We start from the raw sequence: 20562 nt of genomic DNA, 5'->3' as shown, positions 1-20562 counted from the left end.
CCGTTGTGCTCCTACCAACCACTCTCTTCCCCATCACGCCTCTTCCCGTCCTCAACTCCCTGTTATCGCTCTCCACGGGCGAAATAAGCAGTGGTGGAGTGCCCGCCCAAAAGCGCGAGATGACAGAGGAGGCGGAGGCGGCAAAGCCAGGGCCGCGAATAGAACTCCGAGCGAATCGATGACGACCGGAGCGAGTGGCTCCTTTCGGCCGTCGATTCACTTCGGCCCAGGCAAGCCGAGTCTTCGGCCGAGTCAGCTGGGACGGCGAGAGCGGAGTGGAGGGGTCGCCACCATCTTTGGGGAACGGGGCTCCAGTAGCGGTGGGCGAGCGAGCGAGCGAGCAAGCAAGCAAGCACACAGGACGCAGGTACTTTGCTGGGGCAAACTTGGGCTGTGCATTTTGGTGCGGTCTCCGGAGCGTCAGGTCAGCTCTGGAGTCTTTCCAGCCCCATTCCTGTCAAGCTCCCACCAGTATTTTGGCAGGAAAGCCGCCCATCTCGTAGCGCCTCGCCTCCTCTCTTTGGAGCTGTGGCTGTTGCAGCCGGGCTGAAGCGAGGGTGGAAGGAAACAGGAAAGGTGGCGGTAGAAGCTCCGCGAACCTCAAGGGGGCTGAGGAAATGAACTTTTTTTTTTTAAATACCCCTCCCGCCGTACGTGCACACACTCACACACTAATATTATTCCCCACGTCCAGTCAAACAATAATACACGCCCCAGCGTACTTTGTCGGGTTTCTGTGTTGCAAATTGCAAACTGTCCCGTGGAGGGGTCAGAGACTAGCTGGGTTTGACGTTTATATGTGTGTTTAGCTGTGTGTGTGTGTTAAGTCTATGTGCACTTCCTCTTTGGCCGCGAAGAGCGTGTGGGTGGGAGAAGTCACAATCTCTTTCCTCGTGTTAAATATCTCAAAGCAGAGGCGGACAGCAGACTTTGGGCTCGTTGGATTTTTGTTTTTTTTAAAGAACGACAGACTCAAAATCTGCTAACTAGACCAGTGGAAAGTAAAGGCAATGTAAGCGAAGATAGTTACAAAATGTTGGTTGAAGGAATAGGACTACATATTGCAAGTTTGATTCCTCTGAATAGAGCTTCCATATCTGGGCTACAAAAATCTGGATGACCTCTCATTGTTAGCAGAAAGATATAAAGAACTCTAAGCAGCTGGTTTGCAGTTTGGGACTTTGTCTGGCTTCCTGGTTCCTGCTTAAAGAGCAGGTGGAAATCAGGCTGCCTTTGCTCAAATCTGGCTGGTGTGATTTTTATTGGTGTCCTGGTGGTTGTAATCCATCTCTTTATCACCAGTTGATTGCTGGGCTACCTTTGGAGATGATCTGAAAGCTACAGTTGGCTAGACTCCTGACAGGACAACCCTGACAAGCTAGGATAACACCTATTTTGAAGTTACCGCATTGGTTGCCATTGAGCTTCTGGTCCCAGTTCAAACTGCTTCAAAGTTTAAAGCCCTTTAAGGTGCAGTTCCAGGATATTCCAAAGTATATCTTGCAAAACTTCAACCCAAAGTAGGATAATTTGAGCCTGGTCATTTGTGCTTTGAGTGAGAACTCTGGGTGGACTTGTTCAATGATCCATTTGTTTCTTTTCTTGGCTGTCCATTCTCAGGAGTTTTCTTCAATATCGAATTTCAAAAGCATCAATATTTCTATCCTGCTTTTTTGAAGTTCAGCTTTCGCTTCCATAGAGTGTCACAGAGAATACCATTGTCTGCACTATTCTGATCTTTGTAGGTATAGATGTGTCAGACATCTGAATATTTTCTCCAAGGCCTTCATGGCTACTCTACCAAGTGCTAGTCTGAGACATATTTCTTGACTGTTCCTTTACTGCTGATGGTTGATCCTAAAAGGCAGAAGCTATCTACCACTTCCATATCTTCACTGATAGTTCTAAGGCTGGTTGTTGCACCTGTTGTCATTAGTTTGATCTTCTTTATGTTTAATTTTAGTTCCATTTTTTTCACTCTGCTCCTTGACTTTTATTACTATAGTTTGCAGATCCTTTGCATTTTTGGCCATCAGAGAACATCAGCGTAGTGTCATCAGCATAGTGCAGGTTACTGATGTTTCTTCCTTCAGTTTTAAAACCGTACTCATCTTCTTCCAATACAGCTTCCCTTAATATATATTCAGCATATGGGTTGAATATATAAGGGGAGAATGTGCAGCCTTACCTCCTTTGCCAACCTGGAGTCAGTCTGTTTTACCATGTGCTATCCATACTGTGGCTTCCCAATCTGTGTATAGGTTTTGCATGAGGGCAATGAGTTGTTCTGAGTTTTCCATTTTTCTAAGCACATTTCCACAGCCTGATGTGATCAACACAATCTAAGGTTTTTCTATAATCAATGAAGCATATTGTGACTTTTTCTTGGTATTTTTTAGCTTTCTCAGTTATATCAGCAATATCAGCAATAATGTCTTATGTTCCTCAGCCTTTTCTAAAGCCAGCTTGAACATCTGGCATCTCTTTTTCCATGTAGGGCTCTAATCTGTGTTGGATGATCCTAAACATTATCTTGCTAGCATGTGAAATTCATGTTGTCCATGAAGTCTGATATTATTCAGTCATTGATTGCATTGTAGCCAAATATTTTTCTTGCTACCCTTCCTAATTATAAAGACAATGCTGTTCCTTCTTTGTTTTTCATATCCTGAGCAGCAAACAGTGTAATCTTCTGACTGAAAATGCCCAATCCCAGTCCATCTCAATTCACCAATGCCTTAGATATCAATTTGTAGTTCTTTCATTTCATTTCATCTTTCACTGTGTTGAACTATTCTGTGTTCATGTATCATATGTTCCATGTTCCCAGTGTAACTCTGCCTTTGCAACTTCATATTTTCTTTTCCTGTATGGCAACTTCAGCAAATAGACATCTCAGAGGCTTTAATTTAGCCACGTCATAAATACCATTACTACTCAGCTCTTCCTCAGTAGTATGTTGAGTGTCATCTGACCTGAGGGGCCCATCATCCAGCACTATATATTCAATCATTTTATATTTTCTATCCATGTGGTTTCTTGCTAAAAATACAGGAATGGTTTACCATTGCCTTTTCCCATGCAGTGTAAATTGATGTCTTTGCCATTGTTGTTAAAGTGATCATCCATCTCCAGCAACTTCCTATATTGTTGTTGCCCAGTATAGGGTCCTACTTGCTTTAGCAGGGCAGCTAGGATGACCTCATGCCTTGGGTGACCCTGCTGGGAATATAAACTCTTGGCATATATTGCCCATGATGAGGCAGCACAACAGGATGGGGGGAGGGGGGTGACACATTGACACATCTAAAACTCATCCTTGCATCTTGTTGACCACAGAATGAAAATACTTTGCTAGCTATTTTTAAAGGACATGTCACTTTTATCTCATCACCAGAGGCAGAAGCAGTTACAGTTGTTCTGATATTAAAGTTATGTTTTCCCTCTTCCTTTGACACAACTCTTGCTGTATGAATGATCCGCAATAGCTCACTGACAGTGTTGGTAATAATACAGTTATGGGATGGGATTTGACCAGCTTGATAATTGCACTCAATGGCCATTTTAGCTTGGGCTGAAGGAGAGACCAGACATCTGGCTTCAACATTATGCCTGATTCCCATTTCAAAGTGTTTGTTATATGTTGTATGGGTTTCTTACTAAAATAGATATTGGGCTGTTCTGCAAGAACACAGGAACTGTTTTCCTAAAACCCTTGTTCAGCAGTCTTGAAAAAGAGTGCTAAACCTGTCTTCAAGAGATGTTGTTTCTGCCAGCTGATTTTGGCTGGTTCTTTCCCAGATGAGTGCATACAGGTTTTCTGCTGCTTCTACAAAAATAAGCTTCGCATGGCCATGCTTCTAGTGGTTTCATTAGTTTGGGGGATGCCTTTTTTGTCAACTCCATTGCCATTTTGCATACAAGTAGTCCTTGTTCAGCGACCATTTGAAGTTACAGTGGTGCTGAAGAAGCGGACTTATGACTGTTCCTCATAGTTGCAGCTGTCGCAGCATCCCCACAGTCATGTGATTGTGATTTGGGGTCTTGGCAACCAGCGCACAATTATGACGTTGCAGCATCCCGCGGCCATGTGATCACCACTTGTGACCTTTGCTGCCTACTTCCAACCAGCAAAATCAATAGGGAAGCTAGCAGGAGGTTGCAAATGGCAATCGCATGACTGCAGGATGCTGTGATCACATGGGATTCTCCTAATGACAGCACCTGGAACTGCCGCAACTTTGGCTTGGTCATGTAATGTCACACTTTCTGATCACGACTGAGTTGCTGGTCCCAACTACCATCATTAAGCGAGGACTAGCTGTATTTCCAGGTGCTGCAGGCCTTCGCTGCTCATTGCTGATAGTGCCATTCCTTGTAGCCCTCAGTGATTTGGAATATATGGGATGGGGGGTAAATTGATGAGAGATTTGCCTGTTCTCCCTTTGAGCCAAATGATAGATGATGGGTTTAGCCAAGGTAATGGATTGAAGTGGAAGAAAGTTATTCCACTGTTCTGTAGAATCACTCTGCTAAATTTCAGCCAACTATTTTTTGGACAAAGATATAGTTCTGTTCCAGAAGAGTGGTAGTTATGTGTTTCAACAAACACATCTCTCATTCTTCCAGGAGACCACTAGACCCTTGTTTAGAAATAACCCAACTGACAGGTACCAATGCAGAGCACTTCTGGTCCGGTGACCTGTTACTTGAGCAATCTGAAAAGTGGTAAACCCTCCATCTCATTTATTCATCAATCCCACTTCACCACACAGTAAGGAGAGTAATTAGTTATTGCTTTTCCCATGTTTAGGTGATGATGGGAGAAAAAAAAAAGCATCTGGACAATCCACCAATCACTTTATTTGACTTGTCCCATGTCAACTGCAACTGTTGTGTGCCAGCCTTGTTACTGGACCTGTTAGGGCAGCATAGTTAAGCCAGCTCAAGGCCTGAAAGAACACAGGCTAGTATGACCCTGAAAAACAGTCCAGAGTTATTGAAGATCAGGAATTCTAACTTGGCATTGAACTGGCTAACCGAATTACACCAAGTCCTAGTCCAGTTTAGTCTGAGCTAATGCCTCCAGATGTGTTAAAACTAGTTTGCATAATTGGAAATAACAATTCCAGCCATAGAAAGGAATTCTTTTTACTTGCATTTGTTTTTGCAGCTGTTAAACAGTTTGTAAGTCAGAAGTCTTATTGATGTACCACGCTTAACATGGATTGTGGACTATCCAGCCATAAAATCTAATCCCATCCTTGGGAATATAAATTTATAGCTATTATAATTGTTTTCTGCTTCATAGTATATATCCTATTCATTGCTATTGAAAGAAAAGCCGGTTTCCAAAACTTGATCTCATATTTGTTAGATTCCAGAATGGGACAATAGATATAAAACAGTTTGGATGCTTACTGACTACAGTTTTCAAGCTTAGTTCTAGCCCCAGTTGACTATAAAAAGTAAAATCCTCTTCAAGTTAAGCTTGACTGTTTTGTTAATTACATGGATGCATCCATGCAGTTTTCTTTGCAGCAGTACAAAAGTACTTTGTCATTGCCTTATTCCAGGGTAGGCTTTTTTCCCCAATTCCCAAGTATAGTGTATAACCCTTATATTTTCCAAATTCTCCCATCCAAGTACTAACCAGGCCAGTTCCTGCTTAGCTTCCAAGCTACATGCTGTGAGGTGTCACATGCTATGAGGTGTGTAAGTGAAACATTTTACTCCATTCTCTATAATTGAATAACTTTCATACCTTGGTAAAAAAAAAAGGTTCTATTGTATAACAACACCATCATGATAGTAGCAAAACATATTCTTACTAGGTGGTTCAGTTGTAGACATTTTGTATGAAGATTCAGTCTACTTCTTCTAAGCCACCTCCTAGATTAGAAGAAATAAAAACAGTACTTTTTAATATTCATATTTTCATAAGCAACCACAGGCTTAGGACTAGGCCCAGCTCACAAAAAGTGAACCTTCTGGTTCAACAGTAGTATATTTTACCTACTGTCTGGAATTTGAAGATTGTACTTTGAGGGAATGAGATGTGGCCATATTTTCAGCTTGCATAATTAGAGGGTGGGCAGTAAGTAAAAACTCTCTTTTTGCTGTTCAGCTTGATAGACCATCCTCTAAGTGAGCTTTGATCAAGTGTATATAGAAGTGTGTGATGATTTATACTATAAAGACTATTTTATTTAACCATATGGTAACGTCAACTCTAGGGACGCGGTGGCGCTGCGGGTTAAACCGCTGAGCTGACGATCGGAAGGTTGGCGGTTCGAAACCGCGCAGCGGGGTGAGCTCCCGTTGCTCGTCCCAGCTCCTGCTCACCTAGCAGTTTGAAAACATGCAAATGTGAGTAGATCAATAGGTACCGCTTCGGCGGGAAGGTAACGGCGTTCCGAGTCGTCATGCTGGCCACATGACCCGGAAGTGTCTATGACAACGCCGGCTCCAAGGCTTAGAAACGGAGATGAGCACCGCCCCCTAGAGTCGGATTCGACTGGACTTTACGTCAAGGGAAACCTTTACCTTTTAATGTCAACTCTAGAATAATTGAAGTATGTAATAGATATTAAAAATTAGAGAAATGTGAAGTTAAATTTGAGTACTGAGAATTTCAGAAATAATACCAAGTCTTCTTATTCTTTTTTAGACATTTGAAAGTAGTTACACCAGATAGTGTTGCAAACCTGCCAGTGCCATGGCAACAAAATATCCTGGTAAGAATCAAAGAGTGTTTTTTAAAGACACATTATAGTTTTAATCAATGCACTGTGCTTTCTGATTTTTATCTGGGCAATTATGACATGATTTAAGGCTCTGAGAATTTTCTAAACATTTAATAAAGTGAAGATGAAAGTTTGAGTTCTAATAGTGGTGCCTTTGGAACCATATATCTGTATGTCTCTTAATTAGAAAGATAATCATCAGTTATCTGGGCTGTACCATCAGTAGGAAAAAGACAGAACTGCCACTGTCTAACAAACCTATTACTTGGTTCTTCAGGTTAATCTTTCAAATTCTTATCTTTGTACAGAATTTACTTTCTTGGCTTTCTCATTAAAAGGTAAAATAAAGTAGCCTTCATTCTTGATTTAATCTTGAGAAATTATAGCTTGGGAAACATAAATGTTTTTTCAGACAATATTGAGTGACCTGTTTTGCCAAATATACGTTAATAAGGGTTTCTTTAAATGTACCATATGCAGAAAGCTGCAGAATTTTTAACCAGTTGCTATGGAAGTGACTCATGTACATTCCGCTTCTGTGAAGTCACTGCTATATCAGGAGGGATTGGTGGCAAAAATGAGTCCATTTCTGCGCAGTCTCAAGGTTGGGGGCCAGCTCTATCAATATTCGAGGTTAACCTCTATGTTTAGTTGATAAAACCTAAGGTATCGTTTACATTCTGTAAAGGTGAAAATGTGGAATGGAGTTAAATAGTAGTGGATAGTTTATGGTGTACATGCTTTATGACAGTTATTAATCTGATAAAAGTAAAGAAGGATCTCTGCTGTACTTAAATAAAGATTTTCACTTTAAAGTGATATTCTTTGAGTAATATATTTTTACTATAAAAAATGAAATTGTTACCAATCCTTGATACAGAACTGAAATATCTTCCTGTTTGAATAATAATATAAAAGCCATCTATTGAAGTGTATCTGTCTAGATAGACTCTTATTTATTCTATCTAAAAGTATTATCATGATAAGAGACAGAACAATGAATATCGGTAAGCAGCGAAAATGCTAAGGACTTATTTCCTCTTGAATTTTTGCAGAAAATGCTCAAATATATAGATGAAAAAATGTTCCATGGGATACGTCTGTGTGATACTTATAAAAATCTAGAAGGTAAGGAAAACTGTATCATGCCATATATAATAAATAAAAAATATATAAATCTGTTTTTACCATGGATTGTATTTCTTGAATAATTAACTTGTTAAACTCTACAGTTCAAAAAAATAAAATATCAGCATATTGGTTTCTCTTTTCATCAAAATAACAGCTAATTCTTGCTTAGCTAATTTTACTTGAGAATTACAGAGGTTCATCAGTTACCTATAAGTGTGCAATTTTTTGACAACAACAAATTATTTATGTTCGTGTATTATCTCCTTACTGAAACTGAAATGACTGATTTATTTGGGCAGGGCAGTTAAAACTGTAGCTTATAATTCTTTAGAAAACACACATGGCCAGTTAGTCCTGTTTTGCATGTTTCAGTTCTACGACACAAACTAAACTTTTTGGGAGTTTAATCCAGCCTCCAAAATGCATTTTATATAACTAGCATGAGAAAAATAAATAGGTCTGTACGTAATTGTTTATAAAGAATTATAGTATTGGATCCCAGCTATTTAAATTTTTTGTTTTATTTATTTATTTATATTTCAAATTTACCAACCATCTCACTCAAAGAGCGACTTTATAGTACAGTTTATAATAAAACAAGAATAAATAGTCATTAAAATACAGGAAAAACAATGTTCTGAAATAAAAAATATATAATTCAAGATATAGATGCTAAAAAAGGTCTTAATTTATGGGAGCATCTTCAGGGCGCTAACCACCTCCAAGGTTGGTTACCCCTCCTCCCACCCCACATGAGATGGCAGAGCCAGGTCTTCACCCCTTTTTGGAAGGCCAGGAGAGTGGGAGCCTGCCTTATCTCTGGGGAAAGAGTATTCCATAGGGCGGGGTAACGGCAGAGATTTGCTATTTATGTGATATGCTGATGATGAAACTAATGCAAATATTAATGATACTGAGTAATATATAATATTGTTTGTGTTGCTTTGATTAGGTTTCCCTCCCCTTTGGAGGAGTATTTTCTATCTCATTCCTAATGTAGGCCAATCCCACTACTCTCCCTATGATCACCACCATTCCATAGCACGGTAGGGGATGACAAGAGGAGGGAGATCCTTTATTCTCTTTGCCACTTCTTCTAGGGACTATGAAAACAGCATTTTGCTTGCAGATATAATTTGTGGGCTCTGACAAAAATAAAATCATTACTGAAATCAGTGCTTCTAATTCTAGCCAGCTTAGGACTTCTCCTTCCCCTGTAGTCTAAAGGGTATAACCTTGTACAACTAATCAAATAATGTCCATATATGGCACAGTAACACAGCTTTCTTCTGCCTAAGAATCACAGTTGGCATGCTAGTATTGGCAGTCTAAAAAGCAGTTAAAACAAGAAAAGAAAAGAAAAGAAAAGAAAGATTACTGTCCAGTCATGTGTTTAATAATTTTACCCTTGTGTCACATCATAAATGACAATTCGGTAACTGCTTTTGTAGGTCTCTAGAGGTTGTGTTTGCTGATATGCCATGCTTATGGCTTGTCACTGAAAACACACCCAATATGACTATCAGAACATAGAGGTATTTGGAAAAATATAATGATGATCATGTTAAAAGTACTTTGGATGCAGAAATAACCACCTGGATCTGGATAATAGTCAATGCCTCCTTGATGGAGGAGGAATTATCAGCAGTCTTTTTTTTTTAAATAAATTTTATTAAAAGTTTTAAGGAGAGCATAAAAACTAACACAAAGTAATACAAGACAGATAGATAAGAACAAAAGTGCAGTGAAAAAGAATAAAAAGAAATAGAAAGAAGCTTCCGATTTTCTCTGCAGCAAATATAAGTATGATTACAAAGTTATCTCTTACTCTGTGATTACAAAAAAAGTTTACTTTTTTCTATTATCCTTTTTTTTTTCTAATTGTCAAAACCACAAATCATAAGTGCATTTTTTTCAGTTTCATTTTTTTTCATGTAAAAAGTCTATAAGGGGTTTCCAGTCAACCTTAAATCTAGATATTGTCTTTTCTCTGATCAAGGAAGTTAATTTAGCCATCTTTGCAAGCTCCATCATCTTCACCAACCATTCTTCCATTCTGAGTACAGGTAGTCTTCAACTCATGACCACACTCGTAGGCACGGAAAATTTGTCATTAAGCAGTGCAGTCATTAAGCTTTGGCTGGTCCACCAATTAGTACAGGAGGACTGGATACAGTAATTCCTGCCCTAGTTGGACTATTTATTTATTTATTTATCATATTTTTAACAGCGCCCATCTCCCTCATACAGGGGACTCTGGGCGGTTCACAATAAAACAGTTTAAAATTCAATAAAATCATAAATAATATCATTAATCCATAAAAATAAATATCAATAAATAAATATAAAATGTAATGAGGTCCAAGTAATGGCAGATCTAATACCACCAAAGGGGAACAAGACCAGCCTCAGCAGGACTAGGGAGCCAACCAACCCCAAGAGTGGCTCTTCCTATCCCCACTCCAGGCATGGTGACAAAGCCAGGTCTTCAATCGTTTCCTGAAGTCCAAAAGAGAGGAGGCTAGCCTCACTTCCGGGGGAAGGATATTCCAAAGGGCGGGAGCTGCTGCAGAGAAGGCCTGCCTCCTGGACCCCGCCAGATGGAATTCTCTTGCAGAAGAGGTCCGCAACATGCCCTCTCTGCATGAGCGGGTGGGACGGGTTGATGTAATGGGGATGAGACAGTCCCTTACGTAACCTGGACCCATGCCATGTAGGGCTTTAAAGGTAATAACCATCACCTTGAATTGGACCTGGAAGCAGACTGGAACCCAGTGCAGCTCGCGCAGCAATGAGGTAATATGTGCTGATCTTGAAGCACCCAGAATCCCCCGCGCAGCTGCATTTTGGACCGGCTGTAGCTTCTGGATACTCTTCAAGGGTAGCCCCATGTAGAGCGCATTACAGTAGTCTATATGGGGATGACCAGGGCATGAGTGACCGTTTGAAGGGCCTCTCGCTCCAGGAAGGGGCGTAACTGGCACATAACACGAAGTTGCACAAAGGCCCTTCTGGCCACGCCTGCCACCTGCTCTTTGAGCAGGAGCCGTGAGTCCAAGAGGACCCCCAAGTTATGCACCGGTCTGTCTGGGGCAGTGCCACCCCATCCAAGCCTAAAGATAGCAAGTTCCTTGGAGCAGAGGGGCCGTTAACCCACAGCCACTCCGTCCTACCAGGGTTCAGCTGAAGCCTGTTGTCCCCCATCCAGGCCCCCACAGCCCCCAGGCACCTGGAGAGGCAATGTGCTTTATGTGAGGCTGCCCTTAAAGACCATTTGAAAACTGCAACTAGCTTAGAATGTGCCAGCTAGCCTGGCATTGGGGGCGTGAATCGCTGATTCATCACCATTAATTCTGTGAGCCTTCTACTGACTGTTGATTGATTTCCAGCTACAATTTACATTGCTTATATTGACCTATAAAGCCCTTTATGGCCCAGTCCCCAAATACTTGCAGGACTACCTGTCAGTAACCAGAATTGTCCTGACACACTAGATCTTACAGGGAAAAGCTGCTTGAAGTATCATGTTTCTGGGATGTGAGGGATATTTTAACTGTAATCATATTGTATACATTTCAAGCTACTGAGAATCATCAGATTGCAGCACAGTATAAATTTAGTAAACTTGGTTTATATCATTTTGTCTGGTTGCACTAGTGCAGGATGCTGCTTTATACACAATTTACAAGGGATATTTCATTAAGAGAAAATAATTTTAAGTCAGCTTACTTTCGTTTTATCTGTGAGTTTGACCTCATAGATTTGGCATACTTCCATGGAAAGCAAGTTCATCTTGTCATGTTTCCATGGAAAAATTGAAAATATTTCTGATTGTATGCCTTCTGCTAACTCTATTGCATACTAGGTGTACCTGGAGCATATTATGGTACAACACATGTTTTGTCAATTACACCCCCACCAACCATATATGCCCATACAGTGTGCATATCATTTCTATGTGTTTTCAAAGTGGGATGCTTGGATTGCAAAATAGGTGCAATAGCAGATTTAAGACCTGGTGGAAAGTCAGAAAAGCCTAGTATCCTGTAGGCAGTTGACACCCTTTATTTCTTGTTCTTTTTTTTAGGAGATACTTTTCATCTTTACATGATGCCATGAAGTTCCTCAAAGTCCAATCATTATTTTATTCTTGAAAGGTTACAGAACAGGTATGAAAATAACCCTGTGAAATAACTGGTATCGTATAATTTGCTTCTCCAAATATAAGGCTATTAGAATAAAGTAGAAGTAAAAGAAGATAGAGTCATTTAGATAAAAGTCACTGCAGTACAAAATATACATGAGGTGTATTTCTTTTATTTTCTGTGGCCCAGCCTGTTTGAGGCTCCAATTTTAATCTAAAAATTAGTAGTATGGTATTTAACTTATGTACACCCTTCCCCAATTTATCCCAATTAAATTTCAGGGTAATCTGTTTACTTTCTTTTATTCTTCACATTTCCAGTATTCATATCTAATTTGCTCCTCAGCTACTTAATAAGAGAAATACGTTCAGGCTGCAAACCTGAACTCTGTAAGGTTGTTTCAGTCTCACAGACTTAAATGTACTAGCAGTCGTCTAGCACTGAGGCTGATAGCGGTTTTGTATTCTGTTCTGATGAGGCACCAAATAAAGTTAGTTATATCCAGACATCTTGGTGTCATCAACATGCATATGGCACCCTGATTTCTCTTTTCCTTTCATATTGGAATCATCAAACAACTGCTGTCTCAGTTCTAGCTTTATTTGAATGAAGAGGAACAAGTTAAAGCTAATCATGGTAAGACAGTTGCAAGTGATAAAGGAATAGGTTTGTTTAAAGAAGCAATTTGCATTTTAGCAGAGCTTTCTGTCAGCTTAATCTTTTGTCAAGTGTGGGTGGGAGAGTTGATTTTTTAGAGAAACCAGATTTTTGCCCCAGGTATGCGTGCTTTAATCAAGGTCTCAAATTCAGACCATCACAAAGGCCACATCCCAATAACCATACAAAGACCATCTATCTATCTATCTATCTATCTATCTATCTATCTATCTATCTATCTATCTATCTATCTATCTATCAAATTTGTCACCGTCCATCTCCTCCCACTGGGACCTTTATTAACCCAAGGTCTGAAGCACTGAAATCTTTTAATACGGTGGCACAGAAGTCTCTTCTGAATCAGAAATGAAAAAAAGTATCACACCATTAAGCTTAAATTTATTAGCTAAAAGACTTTATTATAAAACAGAGCTGCTTGTGAATCATCAGCGAAACAACTATTTTACTCTGGCTACATAGCTGGATGTGTTTTTTATTAACCAAAATACAGTAATTGGTTTTATTAGTATAAAAATGTATTTATTATTAGAAATGTATTTTTTCATGATCATATCTAGGATAATATAATCTAAGAAACCCATACCAAATAGGAGCTGCCCAAATCCTTTTTATTTTTCTTTCCTCTCCTTGCTGAGCAGAGAGATTTTCCTTCTGTCTTTTTCTAATTCCTTTACTTTCTTTTCTTTCTACTTGCTTCCTTTGCCTAGTAGAAAGATATTACTTATGTGCTTACTTAGTGTTTTTCACACCCCTTGCATGGCAATCCTGACCACTAAGCAGCCAGGTGTATCCTCCTTCTCACCTGACTCCTCCTCTTCTCCCTTGGGCAGCCCTATTTTCCCAGCTCAAACCAACAGGCCAAACATTATCTTTATACTACCAAATGTTCAGAGAGATGAGGGCCAGCAGAAAGGATTGCCTGCAACAGAGTGGGTGAGGGTTCCTGGAGAGCAGCACTGTTTAGCACAAGAGGCCTCAGCATGCTGATGGTACAGCCTGCTCATTTAGGCCATGCTGCTGCTAGCAGACCCACCAAAAATACCCACCACCAGCACCTGCTCATGTTCTAGGCCTGTTAGGCTGACCCACCCCAGACGACTGATGGACCCTGCTGGCTTCCAGAGGGAGCTTGGGGTTTTTCCTGAGGACCTGTCAGGCAACTCGGCCAAGGCCTTGGCTGCAGCCTGGAATAGGCACGTGACAGAGGCCTCAGGCCACATTGCTCATATGCGGCCTCTCTATGTACACTGATTCTGGGATGCTCCTTGGTTCTCCAAAGAGCTCTGGGAGATGAAATGCCAGAAGCAACCCCAGAGTGCTGTTGGAGAATGAAGAGTGAACCCGAGTGAATCCAACCAAACACTGGTAAGAGCCCATATTTGGGCCGACATTGTAGCGATACAGGCGGCAAAACATTGCTATTTCTCTACCTTTATTGCATCTGCCAACAGCTACCCAGCAGCCCTGAGTAGGGTGGAGGGGCTGGGCCCCAGGATCATTTGCAGGGCCTTAGTGAGGAATATTCGTGCTATCTGGCAGACAAAGTCGCTCAGATTCACTCAGACCTGGATTCTGACTGGGCAAGCCCAAGTGAATTGTCCGGAGCACGGTTTTGTGATGTTGTTATCTGGACTGAGTTTGATTCTGCTATGCCCGAGGAAGTGGTCCACTTTAACTTTTGTTAGAAACATGAGGTATAAATATAGAAAATAAATAAAAATCAGTATTACTGGCTTAAAGGAAAGTTTTCTTTATAAGTAAGATGGTTTGCAAACACAGTTAAGCAGGGTTCTTTAAATTATAACAGCTTAATTGAACATTTCTAACTCTAATCATGTGAATATATGACTAATGTATCTAATCAGATATTTGATTATATTCTATCTGTTACATTTGTATAATGTTGAAATGTATCTATCAGCTACCGCATTATATCAACTCAAAATTTACTTCCGGTTAAGATGATGTGAGAAGCTGAACCTTGCAACAGCTCCTCTTAGAAAAAAAGACTGCAGTTTTATACTGCTGGCCAAACTTACAGTATGTCAAAGGATTCAGAATTCATGGCATGAGTTCCTCTTGCTCCAAAGCTGGAATAGGCCAGTTTTAAAAACATCTTCTAAAAGAATACCTGTTCCTGTGCAAACTGTGTATGCCATCCTTTAGATGCCCTCATCATGCTAAAGAGACACGGCAATTAACTAATGTCATATACTGTAGAACTTCTCAAAGAGTTCAAAGATCAATACCAATACAAAGCAATATTGCTGTGATTTCTCTGCCAATACAGATAGTAACTAGGAAAAAAAAAGGGATTTTCATACTGTTTATGGAATAAGATAAACTGTTTCCAATTTTGTTTCATACCATGCAGATTGATCATTGGTTTACATTTTTGCTGTACTCTAATATTTGAATGCCTGTCCCACCCAGTTCCTGGAGGTTAAAGCCTGTTGCAATTCAGTTTAAAAACTCATTTTCACTGCTGTTGTGTGACAAGTTACAAATGGTTTGGATTTTTATCATGAATCGGATGAACCCGCAAAGCAGTTCTCCTAGTCAGCGTAGGCGAATGGCTCTTGGAATTGTCATTCTTCTTCTGGTTGATGTCATATGGGTTGCTTCTTCTGAACTCACATCAGTAAGTATTGTGCTATAATGTAACAATATTGTGATCTTGATTTTTTTTTAGCTAAATGGAAATTAGTAGTATTTATGACAAAACAGAATACACTAGGTTGAAGTTCTTATAGATAGGGATTGTACCTGTTTGCCAAACTAATTACTCTAAAAGTGGGATTTGTAAAGTTTTTAGAACTATCCTTAGAATATACAGTCATATGAAAATGTAAGTACGCCCCACTGAAATGTTTCATCTTATTGAAATATACAAATATGATATAACAAATACCATGCACCAGTTACATTTTATAGTCCATTGAGTAGTTTAAATAAATATAAATTCAAATTCTGCATGTGGAAAAAGTAAGCACGCCCCTACATTTATCTATCTATCTATCTATCTATCTATCTATCTATCTATCTATCTATCTATCTATCTATCTATCTATCTATCTATCTATCTAATTTATCCCTGCCCATCTCCTCCCGTCGGAGGCCTCTGGGCGGTTTACAAGTGATTAAAAACCATCAGAATAATACAAAAAATAAAATACAGTAAAAATACTATAAATAGAAATAAAGAATAAAGAATAAAAAATCCAAGTGATGAAACATCTAAAACAGTCCCAAGTGTGGGAGGAGTGGTCTATAACAACAATCCCCATGTAACTCTATTCCCCTCTCCACCCCAAGCGAGGCGGCAGAACCAGGTCTTCAGACTCCACCGCAAGGCCAGGAGCGATGGGGCCAATCTCACCTCCAGGGGCAGCATGTTCCACAGGGCGGGAGCTACTGCGGAGAAGGCCCGCTTCCTGGACCCCGCCAGATGAAATTCTTTTACAGACGGGGTCCGTAGCATGCCCTCTCTGCACGATCAGGTGGGACGGGTTGATGTAATGGAGAAGAGGCGGACCCTCAGGTAACCTGGCCCCATGCCATGTAGGGCTTTAAAGGTGATAACCAACACCTTGAATTGGACCCGGAAGCAAACTGGTACCCAATGCAGCTTGCGCAGCAGTGGTGTTACATGTGCCCTTCTGGGGGCACCAAAAACAGCTCGCGCAGCTGCATTCTGGACCAGCTGAAGCTTTTGGATACTTTTCAAGGGTAGCTCCGTGTAGAGCGCATTGCAATAGTGTATCTGAGAGATAACAAGGGCATGAGTGACTGTTCGAAGGGCCTCCTGGTCCAGGAAGGGGTGTAACTGGTGCACAGCACGTAACTGCACAAAGGCTCTCCTGGCCACAGCTGCCACCTGCTCTTCAAGCAGGAGCCATGAGTCCAGGAGGACCCCCAAGTTACGCACCGGGTCTGTCTGGGGCAGTGCAACCCCATCCAGAACCAGAGATGTTAATGTCCCGGATACAGAAGAACCATTAACCCACAGCCACTCAGTCTTACCAGGGTTCAGTTGAAGCCTGTTGTTCCCTATGCAGGCCCCCACAGCCCCCAGACACTCGGAGAGGGTGGTCACGGCATCACTTACTTCACCCGGGATGGAGATATACAATTGAGTATCATCAGCATACTGATGATACCTCATCCCATGGTGACGGATGATCTCACCAGCAGTTTCATGTAGATGTTAAAAAGGAGAGGGGAGAGTACTGATCCCTGTGGGACCCCACAAAGAAGGTGCCGTGGGGCCGATCTCTCCTCCCCTATCAACACCGATTGGGATTGGCCCTGGAGGAAGGAGGTGAACCAGCATAAGACTACGCCACCCACCCCCAACTCCCTGAGCCGCCCCAAAAGGATACCATGGTTGATGGTATCGAAAGCCGCTGAGAGATCAAGGAGAGTGAGGATGGATGCACTGCCTCCATCCCGCCCCAGCCAGAGATCATCCATAAGTGAGACCGATGCCGTTTCCGTCCCATAACCGGGCCTGAAACCTGACTGAAAGGGGTCTAGATAATCCATTTCCTCCAGGACCCTCTGGAGCTGCAAAGCCACCACTTTCTCAACCACCTTCCCCAGAAAGGGGAGGTGGGAGACTGGATGAAAATTGTCCAGAACAGTAGGGTCCAGCGATGGTTTCTTGAGGAGGGGGTGTACCAACGCCTCTTTAAAGGCCACCGGAAACACCCCCTCTCCCAAGGATGTATTAACCATCGCATGGACCCAACCACATGTGACCTCCCAGCCTGCTTTTACTAGCCAGGCGGGACACGGGTCTAGATGGCATGTGGTGGCATTTACTGTCCGTAGGATCCTGTCCAGTTCCTCAGGTCCAACAGGATCAAACTGCTCCCAGATAACTGGGTAAGCCTGTTCCCCTGGTATCTCTCCAGACCACGCCTCACGCCTGGAGTCCAACTTGGAGCGGATCCGAGCGATTTTGTCCTGCAGATGCTCAGCAAATTCCCCTGCACGGCCCTGTAGGTGGGTCGCTGAACCCACCTTCCCCAAAAGGGATCGAGTGATCTTAAACAGGGCTGTTGGGCGGCATTCTGCAGACTCAATAAGAGCGGAGAAATATTGATGTTTCGCCGCTTTTATCGCCACACGGTAGGCCTTAATGGCGGCTTTTACCTGTGTTCGGTCGAATTCAGTCTTTGTCTTCCTCCAGCAGCGCTCTAGGCGTCTCTTAACCCTCTTCAGCACCCTCAGCTCCTCCATAAACCACGGGGAGTTCAATGAGACAAGAGAGGCCGCACAGGCGCAATCCTGTCCAATGCCCCGGCCGCCTCCCTATTCCAGGCTGCAGCTAGGGCCTCCACTGGACCGTGCAGCAGATCACTGGGTATAACCCCCAGCTCCCTCTGAAACCCTACCTGGTACATCAGTCCATTTATCACTACCTCAAATACCTAAAATTAGAATCAGGTGCTCCAGATCAGGTGCAAATACTTAGAACATTGTTAGGATCTAACCTGTTTTGAGGAACATGTCTTACTGAAACCTCAGACATTTAGTTTGATTTGATATTTATTGTTGAAGTGGGTAGTATCACCACACCTAGATTGAAAGAGCTCTCTGAGGCCTTCAGAAAGAAGGTTATAGATGCCATCTGAGCCTGGGAAAGGATTTAAAAAGATCACCAAACAATTGGATATCAATCATTCCACTGTCCAGAAGATCTTCTACAAGGCCAGGCCATCCCAGAAAGTTAGCCTGAAAGCAGAATGCAAAATACTGAAAGAAGACTTTAAGAACCCCAGAATTTCATCATGTGACTTACAGGTAACTGTCACCACTATTGATGTCAAAGCGCAGGAGTCTACCATTAGAAAGAAGCTGCACAAATTAGAGCCACATGGGAGGTATGCCAGGAGGAAGACTTTACTGTCCAGAAAGAACATCAGAGCAGGACTAAAGTTTGCTCATGAACACCTAGGCAAAGACCAAGATTTCTGGAACAATGTGCTCTGGACGGATGAGGCAAAGATAGAGTTATTTGGCCACAGTACCTGGAGACATGTGGCGAAAACCAAAGACAGCATGTCACCAGCAGAACCTGATACCAATTGTAAAGCATGGTGGTGGAATACTTTTGGTTAGGGCTGCTTTGCTGCATCAGGGCCTGGGCAGCTCTCCATCATGGAATCCACTATGAATCCTTCATTGTACTAGAGGGTGCATGAGGATAATGTGATACCATCTGTCAGAAGACTGAAGCTCAACCAAAAGTAGATCTTGAAGCATGACATTATCTATCTATCTATCTATCTATCTATCTATCTATCTATCTATCTATCTATCTATCTATCTATCTATCAAATGTATTCACTGCCCAGAGTGAGACATTCCAGTAAATCCATCATGGAATGGCTGGGGGAAAAAATGGAGGGTTCTGGAACAGCCAAGTCAAAGCCTGGATCTAAATCCCATCAAAATGCTGTGGACTGATTTGAAAGGGGCTGTGCATGCCGAAAACTCCTCAAATATCACACAGCTGGGGAAAAAATCTGCATGGAGGAGTGGGAAAAAAATCCTTCCAGTCAATTTCAGAGACTGGTAGACAGTTACAAGAAATCCCTACTTGAGGTTGTTTTTGCCAAAGAAGGCAATAGCAGATATTAGAGCCAAAGGTGCACTTCCTTTTTCCACAGAAGGAAATAGCAAAGCTGCTAATTTTTTGTCGAATAAATTATTACAAAGTCAATTTTCAAAGTTTTTTGCTCAATTACATCATCTTTATTTTATATACTGTTTGAATGAAAATAGAATATTGATATATAGCTATAATATTGAAAGCTAGTTTGGTCTAGTGGTTAAGGCAACGGGCTAGAATCCAGGAGTCTGTGAGTCCTAGTTCCGCCTTAGGCATGAAAGCCGGCTGGGTGACCTTTGGCCAGTCGCTCTCTGTCAGCCCAACTCACCTCACAGGGTTGTTGTTGTGGGGAAAATAGGAGGAGGAAGGAGTATTAGTTATGTTTGCCGCCTTGAGTTATTTATAAAAATAATAAAGGTGGGATAGAAAATAAATAAGTCCACCTATGTTAAAAAAGAAAAAAATACATGGGACATACTTACTTTTTCACATGACTTATAGCGTACACGAACATGGAACCTGAGGGTTTGATTCCAGGAGAATCTAAGACATGGAGTCCTATACTACTTTTCAAGTGGATTCTGTTACATTTGCCTATTATGCTTAGAGGTATTTGATTTTTAAAAAAAGAATTGTGCATCCTACTAAAATGAGACAAATGGAATTTGAATATGGAATGTATAAACTCCACTTTATATCTGAATAACTTTAGAAAACACATTATTATGATCTACTGCATATGATCATGTCATCAGTCTCTATAGGAGAGTAGGTACTGTAAGCATACATGACCTTATTACATCTTATCTTCAAAATGATCTTCTGAAGTCAATTAATTTGCAATTAGTTTGTCCCATCCAAGTTCAGCAGTCTGTTATCTATAGATTACTGACTTTTACTAGCTCAACAAGCCCAGCCGATTTGATCTTGCAGGGTTGGTACACTCTGGGTTCCTTTGATTAAACAATGTCATCTATCAGGATCCCAGAAGTGTGCCTTCTTAATAGCAGTGCCTGCCCTATGGAATGAGGTTGCCCCAAGATCTGGATGGACCCCACTCTGCTGTTGTGTAGAAGAGCCTTGAAGCTCTAGGTCTTCACACAGACCTTTGGCAAGGGAGACTGAGACTTCTTCCTTCATTTCCACTCAGTGTGTGGTTCTTGCCATTTTTTATCTTCCTTTCAATTGATTTTATTGTAATTTCCTTGTTTTGATTATTGTGAGCCACCCAGAGTCATTGGGA

At 41.4% G+C, this 20562-nt stretch overlaps 1 protein-coding gene across 2 annotated transcripts in view; it reads left to right on the top strand.

The window, feature by feature from the left end:
* The first annotated feature begins 344 nt into the window (after positions 1-344).
* SLC35F5 (solute carrier family 35 member F5) overlaps positions 345-20562 on the top strand; it is a 43827-nt gene continuing 23609 nt past the window's right edge. Inside the window, exons 1-5 of one of the 2 annotated variants that reach the window (XM_063288712.1) lie at positions 345-367; positions 6671-6737; positions 7802-7874; positions 11965-12046; positions 15134-15341. In XM_063288712.1, coding sequence (XP_063144782.1) covers positions 15207-15341 — 135 coding nt within the window. In that variant the 5' untranslated portion in view covers positions 345-367; positions 6671-6737; positions 7802-7874; positions 11965-12046; positions 15134-15206. Of the gene's footprint in view, positions 368-6670; positions 6738-7801; positions 7875-11964; positions 12047-15074; positions 15342-20562 lie in introns of both variants that reach the window. The other variant, XM_063288711.1, reaches the window with a different exon arrangement.

Source organism: Candoia aspera, chromosome 1 (assembly GCF_035149785.1).
Source record: "Candoia aspera isolate rCanAsp1 chromosome 1, rCanAsp1.hap2, whole genome shotgun sequence".
Classification (NCBI taxonomy): domain Eukaryota; kingdom Metazoa; phylum Chordata; class Lepidosauria; order Squamata; family Boidae; genus Candoia; species Candoia aspera.
The sequence above is the reverse complement of the archived record's forward strand: the minus strand, read 5'-3'. Positions and strand labels throughout refer to the sequence as shown.